Genomic DNA, 24,547 nt, shown 5'->3' on the forward strand with positions numbered 1-24,547 from the left:
CTATTGAGAGGTTTATTATGTTATTAGGATGCCATACCCTGGGAAAGGATTCATATGTAAATACTTCTTCCTGTCCTTGGTAGAGCAATTTCGGATAGTCTTGATTTTAGCAAGTGACTAAAAACTGGTTGTAGTTCATTCAGCTTTCAGCTTTCATATGTCTGCAATTTTACTTGTAGATATCTGTTTAAATTGGTGCATGTTGTTGTTCTGTATCCTAATTATTTCACTCACGTTCCTCTTCTTATGTTAATAAAGATGCAATTGCATCCTAATTTGAAAGGCTAAGTAGTATCCATTCATTCATTCAACAAACTTACAGGTGAAGCTTTCTGTGTCGCTGGGCTATGTCCTGTGGACACAACAGTGAATAAGACAAACATGGTCTCTACTCTCATGGAATTTTCCATCGTAAAGAAAAGAAATTTATTGAAGGAGTTTAAGTATTAGTGTGATGAGTATCAGTCCATAAACACTATCCAGGCTTTACCAGATATCGTAGCATGTGGATTCTCCTGCTAATATCCAGCATTAATAGTGAGACCCAGTTAGCATGAGAGACTCTGTGTCTAAAGCCCTCCTGTCTTATTCTGACTGTGTGCTTTAGAGAAACACTTAGAACTGCACGTAGACAAGGTAATCAGTAACCAGTCAGTAACCAGCAGAGAATGACTTGTTAGCAGATTTCAGCCCTCTGCCCAAACTGTTCCTTCTCTCTCAGATAAGAAAATAATTAATGTTTTCTTAGATTCCTCGGGAACGTCACATTCAGCAGATCCGAAACTTTTGTCTACAGAGAGGCATCCAACCATCTGCGGTGGTCCAAACCTGATACTCCTGAGCCTTCTTCTCAACCTTGTTTGCCTTATATAAGTCATTTCCCAATCAGTTCCCCTTTAAGATGTATTATTTTTTTAAGGACGCTAGTCTGCTGGTTTTTGATTAGCTAGTTCATTGCTTAATAAAGTGTCTCTCTCGCCACCGCCTTGCTCCTTGATGGATGGGCTTTTGTCTTGCAGTGAGCAGATCTTGTCCTTGCTTGTTATCAATAGGACAGCAAATTTTTTAGAATTGCTTGAATCTAGCATATTATCAAGAATAGGCATTCCAAAAGCATGGAAATAAGATTCTGTGTGATCTTAGATTTTACTAATCAGGTTAGGAGAGGCCATGGAACCCTCATATTGCACCTCAAACCATTTATCTATGCCTAAATAGGCTTCATTTTGTACTTTTTGTCTCATGCCTTTTGTAATGGCAGAAATTTAGTTCATTTGGGATTTTCACTTTTTTGTTTTTTTTAAAGGTTTCAAATAGGATGGAAGCTTTTGGGAGTAATAATGGATTACAAAAGCTAGAAATCATTACAATGTCACAGAAATTAAGGGCTGGTGTGTCTGTGAGATCTCCAGAAAATTGTGCCCCTTCCTTCTCTCTGGATTCTGGATAAAACTGAGAAATAACTATCAATTCCAGTAGTGTTGGAGGCCAAGTTGGAAGAAGTAACTTGATAGAAGAACCAGATGAGAATGGTCATTGAACTCCATAATTAGTCCATCTTCTCTTCAAACAACACTGGGCATGAAAGCTTTCCCAATGCTTTTCCACTAAAGAGTAATTTGGGATATCGGCAGCATGGTGCAGTAGGAAAACCATGATAGTAAGAGTTAAAAGGGTTTGGGTGGAGGCCTGGCTTTACCATAAGTAGATGTGTTATGAAGTGAAGGAAACTTACTGCCATATCTCAGTGCCGCAATCTACAGATGGGTACATGGGTAGTGGCACAGAATAAAAGAAGATAATAGTAAAGTCAATATACAAACATGACCTATTTCGGTGCATATTTTACCAGTTATTACTGAACATTTTCTATGTATCATGAGCTCTGGGGAGAAGTGCGAGGATGAGTTAATTGCCAAGCTGGTCTTTCAGGGCAGTCATGTGGGAGAGGGATTAAGAGTAGGGGCTTTGGAGTTAACTGGATCTGAGCTTGAGCTCTGGTGTGCCACTTAACGTGCAAACTTGGGTCCATTGTTTGAAGTCTCTGCTCCTCAAAGCTCTTTTTTACAAAATGAAAACTCTAGTTTATGGGGAATGATATGAAGATTAAACAGGATGAATATCTGCGAGATGTTCCTCACAGTGCCTAGAAAACAGATCATGTCCTATAAATGGTACTTAATACTATTTTTAGCAACATGGAGAAACTGAAATGTTTATAGGCATAAAAGAGGAATAACCACATTCTAAACGGAACCAGAAAAATGAAATGAAGGTGATTTGGCACAGAGATGGCTATTAAAGGGTGCTTCTTGGACTGCCACAGAGGCTCACTATCTTCAGCCAGGCTAAATTGCCTGCCCATTATAGAGATAAGAAATCTGTCTCCAGCTGCTTTCCATGGTCCTTGGATCACTTTTCTGGGATTATGGCACTGAGGATAACATCAGTTATAGAGTAACATATGGGGCCCCAGGGGTTACAGAGACACAAAAGCATAAAAAATCTTATTAGGCAAACAAAACATAATGCTTTAGAGGAAGCATTTTCTATTATCTGCTTATCTATTTAAGAAGAGGAAATAGGAGGATGATATTAAGAGACAATAAATTCTAAAATCTATTACAAAACACATAATTTATTCCACAGCAGTAAATACTATATTGTGGAACACCTTTTTTAGGGATCTTTTCACTTCCTTGTTCCTTAAGGAATAGATTAACGAGTTCAGCATGGGTGAGACTACATTATTTAATATTTGCACCACGGCACCAAGCAAAGGGTTGGGTGTAGGCTGCAGGTAGATAATAATTACAGGTCCATAGGCGCAGAGGATTGCAGTGAGGTGGGCGCTGCAGGTAGAGAAAGCTTTCTGCCTGCCCTTTGCTGAACGAATTCTCAAAATGGCAATCCCAATGCGTGTGTAGGAGACACAAACACTGAAGAAAAGCATTAAAGCCAGAAAGCCAACATTAGAGGAACCCACTTTCTGGGCCAGGGAGGTGTCGGCACAAGCCAGGGGTAAGACAGCAGGAATGTCACAGAAGAAGTAGTCTACCTGATTGGGGCCACAGTAGGTTAACTGAAAGGTAAAGGAGGTCAGAATGGTGGCCTGAAGACAACCCACCAACCAGGCTGCCATGACCAAACCAATACAGACTCCAGGTCTCATGACGAGCATATACCTCAGTGGGTGACAGATGGCAACAAAGCGATCATAAGCCATCACAGAATAGAGGCAGCCTTCAGTAGATCCCAGGAAATGATAGAAGAAGAGCTGTGCAGCACATCCCTTATAAGAAATGGCTTGGCTCTGGCCAGAGAGATAGAATAACATCTTGGGACAGGTCACAGATGGGAATAATATGTCAAAAATAGATAGGAGTCCCAAGAAGAAATACATGGGAGTGTGAAGGGCAGAGGATGAAACAATTGCTGTAAAGATGAGTGAATTGCCAAGCAGAGTGAAGAGGTAAATGAATGAGAAGACGACAAAGAGCACGGTCTCCAGTCCCTCTGTTTGAGGTATTCCCAGTAGAATGAACTCATTCAGCTCTGTGTGATTCCTCATGTTTCTGGAAGGGAGGTCTGATTAGAGACAAAAGACATGAAAGCATGAATGTGAAGGCTGATTTGTGACAGACACAATACCAATACATTCATAGTCAACAATCTGTTTAAACATAAAGATGATGTTGAAGTTAAGAATTAGAAATTCTACTAAAGAATTTTGGGAGCTATTAGTAAAACAAAGCTGGGCTTTCACGTCTTGAGATGCCATATTTCTTCACAAATATGGATACAAAGCAAAATGAGGCATTAACATGATGAGATATTGGATGTGCCCCAAGAACAGAGATCTCAGTACTGAACACATGGATGTAATTTAATTAATGTCCACAACCAATTATACAACAATAAATGCCTTAAAATAGATCAACCTGGAAGCCTGATCCTCTCGATTCCTTTCCAAAGCATATCTACAATTACTCAACATGTGGTCGAATACCCTGAATAGCCATCAAAGGTCAGGTTTGGCACCCGCACCTCTATTGAGAAAAATGGATTGTGATACATGGCAATGAGCATTAAGATTTGGGTTGTATTGATATCATTCTAACTGGATATATTCCTTAGTTTGGGCATTTTCTTATTTATCGATAATTTGACTCAAAAGAAAGTAATGGTGACAAATTTGGTTATTATCCTGCGCTTTTAAATTGTTTAGAAGTTAACAACTAAGTTGTATCATTTAGATTGTAGGTTTTAGTGATGTCACATGATATATAATGATGTAGATATGAGATATTTGATATTTGCTAACAATTGGAATTTTTGAATCCAATGAAAGTATTTCAATTCTGCAGATTTTTTTGTGTTTTCTGATTTTTTTTAAAAATTTATTTTTATTTTATTGTGGTAAGCACATTTAACGTGAGATCTACTCTCAACAGATTTTTAATTGTACAACACAATGTTGTTAACTATAGGCTTGATGTTGTACAGCAGATTCTAGAATTTATTCGTCTTGCGTTACTGAAACTTTATACATTTTAATTAGCAATCCCTCCTTTTCTCCTCCCCATGCCTCTGGCAACCACCATTCTTCACTCTGTTTGTATGTGTTTGAATATCTGTTTTATTTTAAAGGAAAAAGTCATATAAGTGAATATGCTAAGAACGTGAAATGGCCACTAGGGTGTGCTGTGGTCAGCTGTCTGTTAGAATGCTGGCGTTTAAAGGTGCTAGTGAATCATCCAAGAAGAGGTGATGTTTTTACTTTTATGATCTGATTTTTGGAACTCCAAAGTGTATGAAAATTGTCAAATTATAATTGTCCTGCCTTCAGTTACAATTCCTAGTCAACTCCTCTGCTCCTCTTTTATAATTAATAGTTACCGATGGATAATTTTATCTTCTAAAAAAATTGAAAGTGCTAACATAGGTTAATATTATCCATATATTCCATATATACAAAAGGAATTCCGATGGAATTGAGTTCAGGTTCTATTAGACTATAAGGTTCCTGGGAGTAAAGACTATAAGTTATCATTATCTGTGGTATTTATCACTGTGCCTGTGAATAGTTGGCATTTAAATGTTTGTTAGATAAATGAGTGATGAAAAATTGGAAATTAATTTGTGAATTTACTTTGACTGTAGCTTCCATGAAGAGACCATGTTTATTCCTGCTCACCACTGTATCTCTATGACTTAGGAAATAGTAGCACCCAATAAATGTTTTTTTTAAATAGAATTTTAGAATGCTCTGAAGTGATTCATTATGTCTTTAGACTATTTTAAGCCTTTTTTATTAACCATGGAAAGAAATGATTGTAGTGAGCCTGCTGTTGGTGTGAGATTTCATGCCTAATGAAAGGAATTTAGATATTCATCTAAATGTTGAGTGTCTAATTCTTGGATGAGATGAGCCTTGAACATCTTCATAATTGCTGGTAGCTGATAATTGCTTCTAGCATGAGGGAAAAAAATGTAAATGATAGGTGGAGGTGGAGTTAAGGAAGGATAATGGATCTCCTTGAAGAGAAGGAAAAGGAGAAAGTCATGATTAGTGGAAAATTCTTTAATAACAAGAAAAAGATGTGAAAAGAATTAGTGTAAAAATACCTGAAATAGTACAAAAATTATACACACAGCCATAGGTTCCAGATTTAGATCATGTATCTTAGTTCATGTGATAAGTGGAATAAGAACAGCATTATCACAATATATCAGTACAATTGATGTACTTTGTTATTATTGTCTTATGGTATCAAGTCTATAGAGATTCTGTTTATTGTATTGGGTCCTTTAAGCCTTTTGGTCCTTTAGGTTTCTTGTCGGAGGAAAGTCGGTATTCTTCACTTTTTTCAGACTACTTTTGTCTGCTTCCAGTGAGGCATCATTTGGGCCTGAAGTCACTTTGTACTTGTGCTGAAGCTGTTGAAGAGAGTACATAGCCAGTGGGTGGCCCCATGATCTGGATTTGCCTTCTCTTTACACTGCTATCCTTGTTGGCTCCTGAACAATTTCTGTTAGGCTCAATGAACAGAGAGGGCTAATAGTAAGAACTGCTATGGGGAAATGGTGAGAAGGAAAGGTAAGATTTTTGAGGCAGGCAGATTTGTTTTTAAATCTAGGCTCTTGCTTAACAATTTTGTGACTTTGCCATGTTTCAGTTTAGTTATCTCTAAAATAGGGATGGAATTACATTGTAAGAGCTGTTAGGTAGTTTTAACTGGATAATGCAGTATGAGGCATCTATTACAGAGCATAGCTAATTCTAAATAACTCATAATTTAGGGGAAGTGTTTGGAAAATACCCCTGGGTACCCATGGAGATCCTCTCTGAATTATGCTGAGGTATAAAAACAAAGCATGTGATGGAAAAGATTGGGAACCACGGCTTAAGTGTCTATCTCATCCCCCACACCTACAAGCAAGCGCCTGCCCCTCGAAACCATTGGAAACACAGTAAAATATGAATCATGCTTATGCTTGATATCAATGATATGCAAGGTGATGCATGAATCACATTTCTATTGGTTCTAAAGCAGTATAAACATTATCCTCTGTAAGATAACAACTGAGAGCAAAGAAAAACTATGAGAAATATCTCCTGAAAATAACACCATTTCAGATTAAAGTTTTGTTTACTATGTTTTTTTAAAAATTTGTCTTTCTAATTTCAAATATTTTTTTAATCTTAAACATTTAAGCTCATCCCCATTTCTAGACCCACAACCAGACAGGTTCATAGGCATCAAAGACACACATGGAACCAAGAACGACAATTGATAATTCAAATAGTGATTTAGGGTTATATCTGTAGTTAGAAAATGGATCCAACTTTCCTAGAAGATTCAATTCACATTCAAGCATTTGTCTAGGAAAGAGAAAACATGGCATATTAAAAAGAATTTGGATTAGAGGTCTAAAGACCCAAGTTGAACTTCTGATTTTTGGTGATGTGACTATAGACAGGAAGTTTATAATATCTGAACCTCAGCTTCCCATCTTTAAAGAAGAATAAAGCATTCCCTGCACCAGTAGCCTCAACCTTAGCTAATCAGTTAATTTATCATTCCAACTGAGACAGTTTTAAGAGTGAAGGGAAGCATTATTAATAATTAAAGCAGAACAACAAGGGTAAAATAGGAAAGTTCCTGTGAAACCACTGGATAATCTCCTTGGTTTTATGTCCCTCACTTGTCTCTCACAGTCTTTATTTTGACACACACCACTATAATTGTGCTCCTTGAAAATTTGGGATGTTCTTATAATTGTGCTTGGTAGATAGTGGGTATGTACTTAATGCTTGTTTTTGATTAACTGAGATAATATTTACCTCACAGAATTGCTGTAAAGATTAAATATGATGATGCTCATGAAATATTTTAATACATAACATATTTTATAATGATTCATTATTATTTTATTTGCTATAGAGTGTCTCATGCTAAAGAATTTGGGAAGTATTACCTATATGAAGATGGTAGTCAATGTCTTAAGTCTGAATGAGCTCAACAGGAGAGACAGGGTAAATCAAGGACAAAATAAGGATTGGAGGCCAAAACTTGAGAAATACTACATTTTAGGAAAAGGAGAGGGAAAAGGAGCCATGTAATAAGAAATATAAGCATTCTTCAGGGAATTTGGAAGAGAACCAGGAGAATGTCTTTTATATATCTATGTATCATAAAGACTATTATTCTCTCCATCCCATAGAAATATATTTTCTCCATGTCAAGGAATATACCCAACTAATTTTTTAATCCTAAGCAACTGTGTGGTACTTGGAATGTGATTGATGCTGAATTAATAATTAAGGAACAAAAAAAGAATAAATGAGTGCATTCCTGCATACTGTTTGATAGAATGAATGGAGGAAAAGACTCTAGTCATTGCATAAAATGAGAAGAAAGCCCTTAACTGTGATTTCTTACAACATTCTTTGTTACCTAGGACACCAGAGTGAGGGTAAAAGTAAAATCTGAGAAAGACGAGGAGATACTCTGAGCACTCACGTGTTCAAAAGAGTCATGACTGGTTCAATTAGGGAAAAAAATGTTTTTCCCTCCTTTTATCTTCAGTTTCTTCTATAAACTTTTGAGGCTCTCCATCCCAAAAGTCTCCCTTCCCTAGGTGCCATAGAATTGAACTTGGGTCCTCTAACTGCAGACTCCAAATAGTCTTTTTCATTCAGCACCACACAGAGAGAGGGTACTGTACATTGAAGGCTATCCTATCACCTATAGAGACTTCCTCAGAGTTTGCAGAAGTAAAAATATCTCCTACCTTTGTAAGATTTTAAATTATCTCAAAGTCCCTCTGGAGCCTCACTCGTGATATATCCCAAGACTCAGGGAGCAGGGGCCCTCTGAGTACAGGGAGCAATTAAATGCTAGATGTTGAGAGATTTTGAGTGAGAAAATAGTGCACATAATCAAAATAATCTTTAAAGTAATTGGGAAATCAAACAGCTTGTGGATTCCTTATGGCCACTCTATTTTTCTGTTTTGGGTAGACATCCTATGGACTTCTTTCATTTTTTATAGACCTCAGGGATTTGGCCTGTTTATCTGTCATTTTTCCTTAGCACTTATGATTGTGGAAGAAATTGCAACGTAATGAAAAGAGTACTACCTTGGAGCCAGAGGTTCTGGGAATGAAAAACAAGTCTGTTTCTCATCAACTGTGTGTCATTGAGCAGGTCAGTGGTCCCCTCTGAACCTTAATATTGCCATTTGTAAAATGGAGTCATAATAGTATTTCATAGGGAGATTGTGAGGATTAACTGAGATAATGCTTACAAAATTCCTGGCACATACAACTTATTCCTATGATTTTTATTGAAATTGGATGGAACCGATTTATTTTCAACGTTAAAATCTTTCATTTTGTTTCTTTTTTACTCCTTCCCTTCCCAATTTTAAGATGGATTTTTTGGTGTTTTTCTTATTTTGTTTTTGTCTGTTTGGCTGGTTTGTTTTTGTTTTAACTACTAGTAATTACAGTGAAAGAGATGATCAGAAACCACACCAAACCAAAACAAAGCAAAATCATATTTATAGAGTTAGAAAAAGATGTAAGAAATATCAGACTCCTTTTCAAATAATAGCCTGTTCTCTACGGAGCTTTAATATTTTCAAGATTCTTGGGATTCATCCAGGCCAATCCAAGAAAGGGAAAGTAGAACTAACATTGAAAGAGTGCCACATGTCTTTAAAAACCTTATTTTATTTAATGCTTACAACATGCATATAAAGTAGGTATTATTAGTCCCGTTTAAAAATGATGATGTGAGTCATCAGAGAAGTTAAGTTGTTTGGAGTAATCCCAATATAACACAAATAATAACTAGTGGAAGTAGGAAGTGAGTCCCAAACTTTGAATCTAAAGCTCACAGACTTAATTCTATGGGAGGATCAGGTTGATCTTAATATATCAGAACCTGGTTCCTAGTTTTCTCTACAATTTTTGACACTCTGGATTAGGATGGTATGCCTTTTACTAATATTCAGAGAATTAGAGCCTTGAACTTCACCTTGCCTATCCCCTTTCACATTTATTTATGCTTCTGGTTTCCCACGGTATAATATTTGCTCATAGTTGATGACGACTGTTAATCCTAAGCAATGATCAGCATCTTCTAAGGGATTTCTGACAAACATATAAGTGGCTGTGTGATGACAGCCATTATTGCTGTCTGAAATTAAAGCTGTCTGCCTTACTATGTAAAATACTTAGCACTGAATTCTAAGAAGAACTCAATATATAGAAGCTAGATATGTATTTTCTTTCAATCCATGCTATCTACTATCATCCATCTATGATGAGTTTCTGCTGAACCCAGTTTTCACGTGATCTCTTCAAACATAAAATTTGCAAGTTAACAGTGATCATATAAACATGATGTCTATTGAGATCTTGTCAAGATGGTTGCATAGGCCGACTCAGAATGCACCTCCTCCCACAAACACAACCAGGTAACTATTATTCTTGGAAAAATTACCCTGGAGAGAAAGATGAAAACTAGATAAAAAGAATCCCCACAACGAGGGACAGTCCTGACTGAGGCAGAAGAGGCAGAAATTCCTTCTGGAGAGGAAAAAAGCCACCTTTGTGAGCAGTGGAGCTTCACAGCTGGCCAGATGGGAGCCGCCCTAAGGTACACAGCCCTGCCTGAAGAAGTGAGGACCTTAGCGGGGGCACATTAAGCATCCTTTAGACACAGTACAACTGAGACAAGTGTCCTACTATCTGGCTTTACTGGCTATTAACTGCAATGGGGAATACCCCCAGAAAAGCTATCAGAGGAAAGCCAAAAAATCCTGGCTCTTAAATGGCCCATGCACAAATTCACCCATCTCAGAGAACAATCTGAAATCACCAAAAAGACAGCTGCACAGCCCTTTGGTGAAAAGAGACTCACCTGAAGTTTCTGGGTGTATTTTGGTGAGAGGTGAGACCTCTCCAGGGACTGAGACTTTGGTGGTGGCCATTGTTGGGACCTAGTACTGGTGTGCTGACACAGACTCCGGCAGACACCAATGAAGTTCGTCCCATGGCCTGATAGCTCAGGGGTCTGTCATAGCTACTAGAGTGCAAATTTAACCCAGTTCAGGCAGGGCAGGCAGCCTGCCCTAGACCCCACCCAATAGCGAGCCCTCAGGCTGCTTGTCGGCCTGAATAGACTGAGTGCCTTGATCTTCTACATGCAGTGGAGTGTTTTCACCTCTGTGGGGCAGGGCCTGTGTGAGGACCAGGTGAACTGTGGGGGGAGGTTGTTGGAGAGGTGGGGACCTCTGCAGTGGGTCAACTGCGTACACTCCAAGGGGTTGGGAAGTGTGCATGGACCACAGCTGTGTTGACGGTGTGTCTGGACCTGTGGGGATTGGGGCTTATCAGCGGCAGAAAACCTGTGCTTCACAATCAGCCACAAAGAGGATTGGCTCCACCTTCCAAAGCCTGAAACAATTAGATGCTCTCATGCCTAGGACCAGCACCAATCAGCTATAATACTGATAGCTGACAACAGGCTTGCAGGACTGAGGCCTACAGCAACTATAAGTCACTGAGTCTAGCAACCAGCTACACTGGGTACATATTCAATTAACTGGAAAACTACAACAGGAGTTTGCTATTAAAGTTTGCAGCCAATGGTGCTGGGGCTCCCCAAACCCAATTTACGAACAGCTGACCAGGGAGGGAAAGACTAGACTCCCTGGGTACCTGCAGTAAGAGCAACACTACCACAGCAGAAGGACACAAATAGCCCAAACAGGGGTCAGTCCCAGATCATTTGGACTGGTGGCAAGAGGGAAGCACAGTGCTGGGCCTCTAAATGCATCTCATACATAAAGCCACTTCTCCAAGCTCAGGAGACATAGCTGACTCACCTAATACATAGATATAAGCAGCACAGAGAAAGAGGCATAATGAGAAGGCAAAGGAATACATTTCAAGCAAGGGAACAGGACAAAACTCCAGAAAACAAGCTAACTGAAACAAAAATAAGCAATTTACCTGACAAAGAGTTCAAACAAAAACTCATAAGGATGCTTACTGATATTGGGAGAAGGCTGGATGAACACAGTGACAACGTCAACAAAGAATTGGAAAATATAAAAAAGAATCAATCAGAAATGAAGAATTCAAGACTGGAAAAGAAAAAGTCCCTAGAAGGACTCAATAGCTGAGTAGATGATACAGAAGAACAAATCAGCAAGCTGGAAGAAAGAGTAGAGGAAGTCACCCAAGCTGAACAGATAAAAGAAAAAAGAATTAGACAGAATGAGAACAGTCTAAGGAAACTTTGGGATGATATCAAGCTCGCTAGCATTTGTATTATAGGTGTCCCTGAAGAAGAGAAAGACGAAGAGTCAGAGGATCTATTTGAAGAAATAATAGCTGAAAACTTTCCTAACCTAAGGAAGGAAACAGACATCCAAGTATAGGAAGCACAGAGACCACCAAACAAGAGGAACACCAAGAGGCCCACACCAAGACATAATATAATTAAAATGTCCAAAATTAAAGATAAAGAGAGACTCCTAAAAGGAACAAGAGAAAGGCAACAAATGACCTACAAAGGAAAGTCCATAAGGTCATTGGCGGACTTCTCAGCTGAAATCCTACAGGGGAGAAGAGAATAGCAAGACATATTTAAAGTGCTGAAAGGAAAATACCTACAGCCAAGAATATTCTATCCAGCAAGGTTATCATCCAGAATGGAAGGAGAGATAAAGAGCTTCCCAAACAAGCAAAAATTAAAGTTTATCACCAAGAAGTCTGTTCTACAAGAAATACTGATGGGAATTATTTAAGTGGGAAAGAGAAGACCACAAATAGGGATAGGAAAATTATCAAAAAAAAAAAAAGGCAATAAAATCACTGATAAAGGCAAAAATACAGTAAAGGTAGGAGACCAACCACCTATGAAGATGATATATAAATTAAAAGACAAAAGTACTAAAATTACCTATTACAATGACAAGAAGGTAATGGATAGACACACACAAAATAAGAGATCAGATATGATTTCAAAAACATAAAATGTGGGAGGAGGAGAGTGAAAAAGTAGAGCTTTTAGAAGGAGGTCAAGCTAAAGAGACTATCAACTCACTATAGATTACTATATACATTATACAGAAACATCATGGTAATCACAAACCAGAAACCTATAATAAGAAAACAAATAAGTAAGAGGAAAGAAATCAAGCATATTACTAAAGAAAGCCATCAAACCACAAGGGAAGAGAGCAAGAGAAGAAGAAAGGAACAAAGAAGAATTACTAAAACACTTATTTAAAAAAAGTAACAAAATGGCCAAAATACATTTTTATCAATAGCTAATTTAAATGTCAATGGACTAAATTCTCCAATCAAAAGACATACAGTGGCCAGTTGGATAAAAAAACCAAAACCCATGTATATGCTACATACCAAAGACACACTTCAGAACTAAAGACACTCACAAACTGAAAGTGAAAGGATGGAAAAAGAGATTCCATGCAAATGGTAAAGAAAAGAAAGCAGGGGTAGCAATACTTAATATGAGACAAAATAGACTTTAAAATAAAAATGTAAGAAGAGACAAAGAAAGGTACTACATAACGATAAAGGGAACAATCCAACAAGAAGATATAACGCTTGTGAATATCTATGTGCCCAAGATAGGAGCACCTAAGTATATAAAGCAACTATTAACAGACATAAAAGGAGAAGTAGACAGTAACACTATAATAGTAGGGGACTTTAACACTCCACTTACACCAATGGATAGATCATCCAAACAAGATCAATAAGGAAACACTGGCCTTAAAGGACACATTAGACCAGATGGACTTAGTACATATATATAGAACATTCCATCCAAAAACCACAGAATACACATTCTTTTCAAATGCACATGGAACGTTCTCCAGGATTGATCACATATTAGGCCACAAAACAAGTCTCAATAAATTTAAGAAGATTGAAATAATACCAAGCTTCTTTTCTGACCACAAAAGTATGAAACAAGAAGTCAACTACAGAAAGAAAATCAGAAAAGCCACAAAAATGTGGAGATTAAACAAAATGACAAAATGAACAACGATTGGGTCAGTGAAGAAATCAAAGGAGAAATCAAAAAATACCTGGAGACAAATGAAAATGAAAATATGACATGCCAAAATATGGAATATAGCAAAAGTGGTTCTAAGAGAAAGTTTATAGCAATTCATGCCTACCTCAACAAAGAAGAAAAATCCCAAATAAACAATCTAACAGAGCACCTAAAGAACTGAAAAAAGAAGGAAAAACAAAGCCCAAAATCAGCAGAAGGAAGGAAATAATAAAAGTCAGAGCAGAAATGAATGAAATAGAGACTAAAAAAACCATAGAAAAAATTAATGGTTCTTTAAAAAGACAAACAAGATTGACAAACTAGACTAGACTCACCCAGAGAAAAAGAGAGAAGTCTCAAATAAATAAAATCAGAAATGAAAGAGGAGAAATTACAACAGATACCTCAGAAACACAAAAGATTATAAGAGTATACTATGAAAAGCTATATGCAAATAAACTGGATAATCTAGAAGAAATGGATAAATTCTTAGAATCATACAACCTTCCAAAACTGAATCAAGAAGAATTAGAGAACCTGAATCAACCAATCACCCGTAAGGAGATCGAAACAGCAATCAAAAACCTCTCAAAAAATAAATGGGCAGGACCAGATGGCTTCCTTGGTGAATTCTACCAAACATTCAAAGAAGACTTAATACCTATCCTTCTCAAACTGTTACAAAAAATTGAAGAGGAGCAGAGGCTTCCTAACTCATTCTGTGAAGCCAACATTATCCTGATACCATTACCAGAGAAGGACAACATAAAAAAAGAAAATTACAGGCCAATATCACTGATCAACATTGATGCAAAACTCCTCAACAAAATATTAGCCAGTCAAATGCAACACTACATTAAAAATATCATACACCATGATCAAGTAGGTTTTATTACAGGATGCAGGGATGGTTCAACATTTGCAAATCTATCAATGCGATACACCACATTAACAAAATGAAGAACAAAAATCACATGATCATCTCAACAGATGCAGAGAAAGCGTTTGACAAGATACAGCATCCATTTACAATAAAAACTCTAAATAAAATGGGTATAGAAGGAAAATACCTCAACATATTAAAGGCCATATATGACAAACCAACAGCTAATATCATTCTCAATGGAGAAAAACTGGAAGCTATCCCTCTAAGAACAGGAACCAGACAAGGATGCCCACCGTCACCACTCTTATTTTACATAGTATTGGAAGTCCTAGCCAGAGAAATCAGGCAAGAAAAACAAATAAAAGGATCCAAATTGGAAAGGAAGAAGTGAAAGTGTCACTATTTGCAGACAACATGATTTTATATACAGAAAACCCTAAAGAATCCACTAAAAAACTTTTAGAAATGATAAATGAATACAGTCAAGTCACAGGATACAAAATCAGCATACAAGAATCAGTTGCATTTCTATACACTAACAACGGAGTAGCAGAAACAAAAATTAGAATACAATCCCATTTACAATTACAACAAAAAGAATAAAATACCTAGCAATAAACTTAACCAAAGAGGTGAAAGATCTGTATACTGAAAACTAAAAAACATTGTTGAAAGAAATTGAAGCAGACACAAAGAAAAGGAAATATATTCCATGCTCTTGGATTGGAAAAACTAACATTGTTAAAGTGTCCATACTTCCTAAAGCAATCTATAGACTCAATGCAATCCCTATCAAAGTTCTAACAACATTTTTCACAGAAATAGAACAAAGAATCCTAAAATTTGTATGAAACAACAAAAGACCCTGAATTGCCAAAAGAATCTTGAGGAAAAAGAACAAAGCTGGAGGTATCCCACTCCTTCTCTCTATTATTAATGTTTGGTCAACAGAGTTCATACTCAAGCTCCCAAATTGGAACTCCTTAGTTTGCCCTCACATGTTCAACCATTTTCCCTCAGGGCAAGCTTTCCATGCTAAAGCTGTTAGAGGGGCTCCCAGCCTCTATCAAGTTTGCTCCAGTTCCTCTGCCATGAAGCTGCATACTCTGTCTTTGTACATTAGTTGACTATTTCTCTCCATTCCTTCTGGTGAGTTCCTCCATGAGATGCTCCCACAACAGTGACCTGGTCTTCAGTCAGGATCATTTTAATCCACCAGAGAAAGAATTATGATGTTGGGTCTCAAAGTGCAAGTACTGAGATCTCAGCCCCTTTCCTTCCAAGAAGTTTCATTGGCCCTTATGCATATTTCCTCATCTGTTTCCTGTGACCAGCTCTGCAGGCCATAGGTGGACATTAGGGGTAGTCTTTATGAATCTTGTGAATTCCTTCCAGGAGGGCAACTCAAATCTTGCTTTCCAGATCATATGTTTGGTCAAGATGACTTGCTATTCTCATCTGTACAAAGAAACCAATGACAAATGGCAGCTTGGCTCACTAAAACCATTTAGATTTCTGCAAAATGAAGCATACCACTACACAATGAAAATACAAAAATACGTTTTTTAAAAAGTTCAATGTACTGATCACACTAAGAATATGATTTTCAAAAATTTCAGTTATAATTTAATAAAAATAATTGCATAAAAACAAAAGGTATAAATAATTTTATAAAATTAGTATTGAGAGCTTAATCTGAGTTGAGCCCTAGACTGAGTTCCTTAAGTGTATTATATCACTTAACCCTTAAAATAATCTTGAGATAAGTATTACTACTTTGATTCTTCAGATGAGGAAACTGAGGCTGGCAAGTAGAGGAGCTGGCTAGGGTGTGAAATGCCTCATTTAAAAATGAGTAAGCTGAGACTCATAGAGGTGAAAATAATTTGAGCCAAGGCATAAGAATTATAGTAGATAATACATACATAGTGCTTACTATGTATCTGACGTTGTTCCAAACAGTTTAGATATATTAACTCATTTCATTCTCATGGCAAGCTTTGTGACTTTTCAGAACAACGCCAGTCACACCATGACCAGCTGTCTCTCGGAATGGAAAGGAGTCCACACTGTCCATTAAAAAAGCTCATCTTCTTCTCCTGTATATCTAGGGACCTGGATATTGTAAAAGTTATTTTGGAGTCAATGTTCTATCAAATATTTGCTGAGCCACACTCATTTTATTTGGAAGCCAGTTTGATTATTGGGGTATCCCATGGGTAAAAGATTAAACTGAGCCAGTTCCTATAATTATTCTGAATCCCAGGGCTACTGAGAATTTAAACCTATAATCCTGGTTTTATAAAAATATGATATTGAAATTTAATTCTATGTCCTCTTATATTCTCTGAATTACAAATCCAGTGTTCATATAACCCAGCCATTCTGATTTTATCTCTATCTCAATACTAACATTTCAACTCCTGCATCAGATTTCACTTGTTCCTTAAAATAAAATCACAGCTATGGCTTTGACCGCTTGGTGACATGGGCCAGGCTCCTGTGGTCTCCTCTATACTATTGTTTGGATGATGCTATTAGAGTCCAACATACATCCCAGTGCATCTCTTTCTTTGTTCTAGAAAGTACTGGTAAGTGCTTCATACCCAACCAGATAGACTTTACTTGTTGTGTATGACACCTATTACACTTTCACCCCTTGTAAATTGTCAACATAAGAATTGTCCACATAAGCATCATTTTTTCAAAGCTGTAATTAAAGACTTAAACAGGGGCCCATGTGATAAATTCCCCATTGATTTGTTTTGAAGAGAAGCTGTCTCTGACAATAAAATAGCTTGAATCTTTTGGCAAGTCTTGGAACATTTTAGCTTAATGTATTTCACTTATTTGCCTATCTGATAGAAACTAGCATTCAATTATGGTATTTTAATTATTGGTTGCACCTGGTAACTTCTACCCTCTGTCTTCTCTTTTATATGTGATCCTCTTCCGTATTTTTTATATGTTTATAACTAACTCAAACCCTTTGCAAGCAGGTAGAGTGTAAAGATCAAACTGTGTTTTAGATTTGAGTTTTCTCAGCTTCCAATGTAACTCACTGCAACTGATCTTTATGTCTTTAGGATTCTCGAGTTCCTTTTTGTCTTACGGTGCCCTTGTCCATTCTGGGTTGACTGTTTGATGGGAGATCCATCGGCAGTGGTGAGTTTCTACCCAAATATCCCAGAAGCTCAGCCACCAATTACCTGTGGAGAATTTGTCTTTCTCATGGACTGCTCAGGACACATGCAGGGCCCCATGAGTAAACAGGATAAATCTCAGCTGCGCATAGAGGAAGCCAAGGTAAGACTAGTTTTTCTTTTTTCTTTTTCTGGTCAAATGCTCAAGTGGGGATGACTCTCAGGGGTTAAATTAGGGTCCATCTGGAGCTACAAGTCTGTTTCCCACCTGCGCTACAGCTAACATGATCACCTGAGGTTAGCCTTGGAACATTAGGGCCTGGAGGCACAAAGGAGACGATGACCCATATGTTCAAGACTGAGATTGGCAGGGTCTGTGTGTCTGAGAGGATCCTCTCTCACTCTGCTTCCTCATACTTTCTTCCTTGAGGAAACACTGATTTTACTGCTGAAGACTTTGTGTATAAGTTATTATTTCAACGTCTCCGGACTCTGATCTTCCTATGAGGCTTTCTTTCTGTAAGTTGCTAGAAAGGCCATAGAGAATCCAGAAAGATACTTTAAAGAAAGGACTAGCTTGTTAAAGGGGTTACTGCAGAATTGACTTTGGCATTGGAGGTTTCAGGTAAGATTGTTTATGATGAGTGTATCACAATTCAGGGATTCAATATTGGGCAATGTTGAGTAGCTATCATGTCGCTGGCTGTGTTTGTTTTTCTCAGGAATAGTGTGAAGTACAGTCAGCATGCAATGGAGTAAGCACTGAAGAGAGTTAAGTATATGCGGACAGACCTAGGGGGCACAGAAAACTTAACACCATTCCAGACAATTTACAGGGACACAGGGCACCCCCTACAAGTAAGAGAAGCAACAGAGCTAATGGAAAGAGACAGAGACAACGAAATCTGTTTAAGAATCCACAGCCCTGAGATTAATTGCAGGATTGTTGAAATATGGTATGTAATTCAGAGTCTTTTATCATGTAGGAGAGATAAAAAGATAAGAAGCATTTCAAAGAATTCTTTTTCCTTAGCTCCATGCTGTAAATGATGGAAGTTCTTTTTCTGGAGTGCTATGAAAGCCTTAGATGAAGCTAGTAGGGGGAAGTACTGAAAATTCTGAGGGTTCTAAACAGACCATGTAGGAATGTTAGAAATCTCTCACCTGTCTTAAGAGATATCAGTGTCTCTGGAAAGAAATGGTTTGATTTTTCAAGGGCAAAACCTGATTAATACTTCTGCCTGAAGTCTCGGGCTACCTTGTAATTCACCTGATGAAAATTTTCATATTTCATCTAATCCGAATGTGAAATTATCCTGGTGATTGGATCCCCCTTGTACAAGAGAAATTTTAGAGATATATTTGTTTCACTGTTTGAGTTCTAGTGTCCACTTAGGTAATTATGATAATTCTCTGTCTGCTATTTATTCTTTTGTTTGAAAAATATAGCATCAATACAGCTTAAGCCACACTGGCTGGAGATGAGATGTATTTTGTCTGGGCTTTGCTAAGAGCAGAGATCCTTGTTTCACATCAATGGGCCAGTTTCATAGTCTTCTTTCTTTGAACAATTAATAACACTCCTGAACTCAACAGTATTTTGGATTAAATCAAGAAAATCATTTCTGCCTCACTTTTCACTGTGCAGAATCCCAGTTTTTCTTGACGTCAACCAAACATATGTCCTTTCCTCTTGCATTAGTTCCATTTTTCCTGTCTCAGTTAGTAGCTTTTAAATAGGAACCATATACTTGATGGAATTGTCCTCCCTAATGAGGGCATTGCCTGGATTTACGAGCGTGACAAGTAGAAAATAGGGAGAGATATCTCTAACAAAACCAATATTTAAAAATATTTAGATATCTAGGATAGAAGGATGTCTGTTAGAAAATCAGCCCCTATTCAGTGGATTGTGGTTGAGAGAACACATATGGACTTTATGTCTTTAGAGCCTCATAAGGATGGTCTAGTGCAAGAGAAACATGAGGCTAGCAGTGTATGAGGCTTGGTATTTTCTGGATAACATGGTAGATTGCAGGGATCCTGTTACAGAGTTGAGATTCTTAACCTCCTCTGAGAGAAGTCCCTTTATAAACAGGTGGTGGCATCAGTAAGACAGGAGTACCAGTACCAGGGATGAAATTATCCTCAAACATCTAGCTTTGAAATTGAGAAGTCTCTACAGCACAAAGAGAATTTATTTATTCTTCCTCCCTTCTTCCTTTCCCCACTTCCCTTCTCTCTCTCATATATATATATATGATATGTATTACGAAATTGCTTTCTTGTATTACAGAATTTGTTACACAATTGCCTTTTTTGATAACATATCTATTGATAGATAGATCAGTTGATAGAATGATATATATATATCAGATGGCCAGGTGACTAGGAGTGGAAGGTGCCCTCTAAAGCTGAGAGCGAAGCTGTCTGCTAACAGCCAGCAAGAAAACAGAGACATCAGTCCTAAAGCTACAAGAAAATAAACTTTGCCAGCCAGCAAGCTCCATCAGCTTGGAAGAGAATCCTGAGCCTCAAATGGATTTATAGTCTCAGATGAGATTACAGACCCAGGTGACACCTTGATTTCAACTTGAACAACAGTAAGGTAGAAATTTGAATTGTTTTATGCTGCTAAGTTTGTGGCAATTTAAGAGACATCAGTAAAATTAATACAATGTGTTTCTCCTAATTTCTTTTGCATATATCTGTGTGTGCCTCTATTTGTGTGTGTATGTGTGTGAGAGATATGATGATGAAATCATTCCATCACATTTGCCAAACAAGCTTTGTAATAGGAAAATTTGAATATGACTCTGGAATTATCTACCATGCATGATGCTGTTGCTACATAGAGAATGGGTTCTCAGTTCCCACTTAATGCTGGGTGTTCTATATTCCCACAGGGAGAGGGACCAAAGCTGTGGAGAAATGACAAACGTGAGCCTCGTGACAACATATCCACCTCTTTGGGTTCTTTTTGGTGATGTATGTACTCACTGTGGTGGGGAACTTCCTCATCCTGCTGGTGATTACAGTGGATTCCCACCTCCACACTGCCATGTACTACTTCCTAACCAAACTGTCCTTCGTTGATGTGTGTTTCTGCATGATCGCTGTGCCCAAAATGCTGATGACCTTGGTCTTCCCAGGAGGCAGGGCTATCTCCTTTAACAGCCGTGTGGCCCAGCTCTACTCCTTCCACTTCCTAGGGAGCACCAAGTGTTTCCTCTATGTGTTCATGTCCTATGACCGCTACCTGGCCATCAGTTACCCACTCAGGTACAGCAGCACGATGAGTGGGAGAATGTGTACCCTCTTGGGCACAAGTACATGGCTCGGCAGCTCTCTGCACTCTGCTGTCTAGACCATAATGATGTTCCATTTGCCCTACTGTGGTCCCTACCAGATCCAGCATTATTTCTGTGATGCTCTACCCATCCTTAAACTGTCCTGTGCAGACACCTCTGCCATCGAGAGAGATGGCGATCTTTGTCCACATCGGAGCAGTGGCCTCAGGATGCTTTCTCCTGATAATGCTGCACTGTGTCCATTGTCTGTTCCATCCTCCTCAAAGGGGAGATGCAGAGCCTTTCAGACCTGTGCCTCCCACTGCATTGTGGTCCTTTGTTTCTTTGGCCCAGGTGTTTTTCATTTACCTGAGGCCAGGCTTCAAGGATGCTGTGGATGGAGTTGTGGCAGTTTTCTCTACTGTGCTGACACCCCTTCTAAACCCTGTGGTGTACTCCCTGAGAAACAAGGACATGATGAAAGCTCTGTTGAAACTTAAAGACAAGATAGCATGTTTCACAGCAAATAAATGCTTGATGGAGATATGTTCATTTTTTTAAAAATTAGTAATATAATTTAGCCATCAACATATGATTTATTCCATGTACAGTTCTTAGTATTAAATGCTGTCCAAAACCACTTACTCGGGACTATTTGTTTCACTAATTTTTCTGAGTAATTTTAAAAATCACATTAGTTTTTTTAACATAAGTTTCCAGTTTATTAATTTAACAAGATCAAAAATTAGATGTCATAATATCTTATATTGGTGAACTTCTTGGCAATATAATTTTGTTTGTTTTTTTATTGATGTATAATTGGCATAAAATATTATATTAGCTATATGACATAATGATCAATATTTGTATATATTGTTAAATTATCACCACATTGTCTAGTTAACATCCATCTCCATGCATAGCTACAAAAATTTTTCTTTTCTTGTGATGAAAACTTTTAAGATCTATTCTTTAGCAACTTTGAAATATTTAATAAAGTATTATATAAAAATAAAAATTAAAAATAAATAAATAAATAATTTAAAAAATAAAATAAAGTATTATTAACTATAGTCATCACGCTGTACATTACCTCCTTGTGCCTTATTTCTTTTATTACTGTAAGTCTGTACCTTTTGAACTCCTTCACACATTTTGCCCACTCTCCACCCCCTGCCACTAGCAACTACCAATATGTTCTCTGTATCTATGAGCTTAGTTTTTGTTTTTGGAGTTGTTGTTGTTTTAGATTTCACATGTAAGTGAGATCATAAGGTATTTGTCTTTCTCAGTCTAACTTATTTTACTTAGCATAATGCCTTCTGGGTCCATCCATGTTATTGCAAATGGCAAGATTTTCTTATTTTTCACAGCTGAATAATGTTCTATTGTGTATGTGTGTGTAATTTTCTTGATCCATTCTTTATCACATTTTCTTAATCCATTCTTCCATTGATAGACACTTAGGTTGTTTCCATATCTTAGCTATTTTAAATAATGCTTCAGGTGCAAATATCTTTTCGAGTTGTTTTCTTCAGATAAATACACAGAAGTGGAATTGCTGGATGGTGTAGTATTTCTATTTTTAATTTTTTGAGGAAACTCCATACTGTTTTCCATAGTGGCTGTACCAATTTACACTCCCATTAACGGTGCACAAGGGTTCCCTTTTCTCCACATCCTCCCTAACATTTGTTATTTCTTGTCTTTTTGATAATAATCCAACAGGTGTGAGGTGATATCTCATTCTGGTTTTGACTTGCATTTCCCTGATGATTAGTGATGTTGAGCACCTTTTCACGTACCTGTTGGCCATTTGTATGTGTTCTTTAGCAAAATGTCTATTCACATCCTTTGCCCATTTTTTAGTTGGATTTTTTCTTTCTTTTTTGCTTTTGAGTTGTATAACTTCTTTATATATTTTGTATATTAAGCCTATGATTTGCAAATGTTTTCTCCCATTTTGTAGGTAGTCTTTTCATTTTGTTGATGTTGTTCCAATGCTGTGCAGAAGCTTTTTCATTTGATGCAGTCTCACTTGTTTATTTTTGCTTTTGGTGTCAAATCTAAAATACATGTATTTTGAATATGGATTATTAATTACAATATCAGGTGAACTTCTTATTTTTCCAGCATTCTCATGTAAAATTAGGGAATGAATAGAAAAGAATAGGGTTCTAAGACATGGAATGGGGACTCGTGGCAGGATTTGGATAATGTGGTGCCTGAATCCCCAACCACACACTGAAACTCCTTGCCCAGAAAAATCAGCCCCTCCTGCCCTGTCTGATGAGGCTCTGCTTGCCTTGCTTGCAGATTCAAAAGGGGCTCTCCTTCAAACAAGAAAATCATTTGCCTCAGTCACACACCCCAATTGTCCTCTCTCCTTCTTCAGTTCACCTGCTCCCCACTTTAGCTTTGGTCAGATGAACATAATTTCTGAAAGATTGACCAAGCAGAAAATATTGGATAAATCAGCAATATGAACATACTTTCCACAAGTTCTGCCCTCATTGTGCTAACTTGTTCAGATAATATAAGTCTTACACAGTTTACTTACTGATTTGTTAACTGATGCTTGGACTTAGCAGTGGCTTATGCTAAATAAAGATATATAGATAAAGATATCATTAGATAAAGAATCTAATGACTTGAGAAATCAGAATGTGGAAGTAGAGTTACCATGTGCAACCTACCCACTCATGCACAAACCCTGTGGCCTGAAAGGACCAAGAATTTAGTCTTTTTATCAAAACTCTAAGAATTACACTCAAGAAGGGAAACATCACTGGGGCTGGCCCGGTGGCCGAGTGGTTGAGTTCGCGCGCTCCGCTGCAGGCGGCCCAGTGTTTCGTCAGTTCGAGTCCTGGGCGCGGACATGGCACTGCTCATCAGACCACGCTGAGGCAGCGTCCCACATGCCACAGCTGCAAGAACCCACAACGAAGAATACACAACTATGTACTGGGGGGCTTTGGGGAGGAAAAGGAAAAAATAAAATCTTTAAAAAAAAAAAAAAAAAAAAAAGAAGGGAAACATCAGGATCCAAGGATATTGGTTGGGATTGATGCAATTGAAATGAGATTTTAATTTTTACAACATTTTAAGGATTATAAGTAGTGAGCTTTAGCTATCAGACAAGAGGTGGGGAATGTTATAAGAGTTGGTAGTAAGAGCAATGTGGTAGTAAATAAAGCAACCAGCAAAGAATTTTGCCAAGCCAGAAAGTCCTTCCTTCTTGATTAATGTAACAAAATCCTACCAGATCTCATAAATAGAGGCCAAAATTGAGCCACCATGAGTGTCATTGCCCTTACTTCCCTCGTTGAGTCAGTTCACTGATTCAATGCCATTTTCAAAAAGGAAGGGCCAGATATTCCCTACAGTAATGACATAAGCATGTACTGTGTATATTCTTCCTAATTTTCCCCACATGGGCCTATGTTCCTTCTGTAGTGTAGCTAGTAAAGGAAAATATCCAGGCCACTTATAACATATTGAACTCTGGCTGTTTTTAGTGAAAAATGGAGTCCTGAACAAGCCCACCTTAGTATAATGTTACATTACCCTAAAATTATTTCTTAGTTCATGAGTGTGGAGTTGGATTTATGTTCTC

General features: G+C 37.6%; 1 protein-coding gene and 1 pseudogene across 1 annotated transcript; one reads left to right on the plus strand and one right to left on the minus strand.

Annotated features, from left to right (window-relative positions):
- Nucleotides 1–2,638: 2,638 nt before the first annotated feature.
- On the minus strand, nucleotides 2,639–3,571 carry LOC103550130 (olfactory receptor 10N1). Its single transcript, XM_008518862.2, has one exon. It carries the CDS (start codon nucleotides 3,569–3,571, stop codon nucleotides 2,639–2,641), a length of 933 nt encoding a protein of 310 aa, XP_008517084.2.
- A 17,026-nt stretch (nucleotides 3,572–20,597) lies between these two features.
- LOC103550138 (olfactory receptor 10G9-like) lies at nucleotides 20,598–21,645 on the plus strand (annotated as a pseudogene).
- The last annotated feature ends 2,902 nt before the right edge of the window (nucleotides 21,646–24,547 follow it).

The sequence above is a fragment of the Equus przewalskii genome, chromosome 6 (assembly GCF_037783145.1).
Source record: "Equus przewalskii isolate Varuska chromosome 6, EquPr2, whole genome shotgun sequence".
Classification (NCBI taxonomy): Eukaryota; Metazoa; Chordata; class Mammalia; order Perissodactyla; family Equidae; genus Equus; species Equus przewalskii.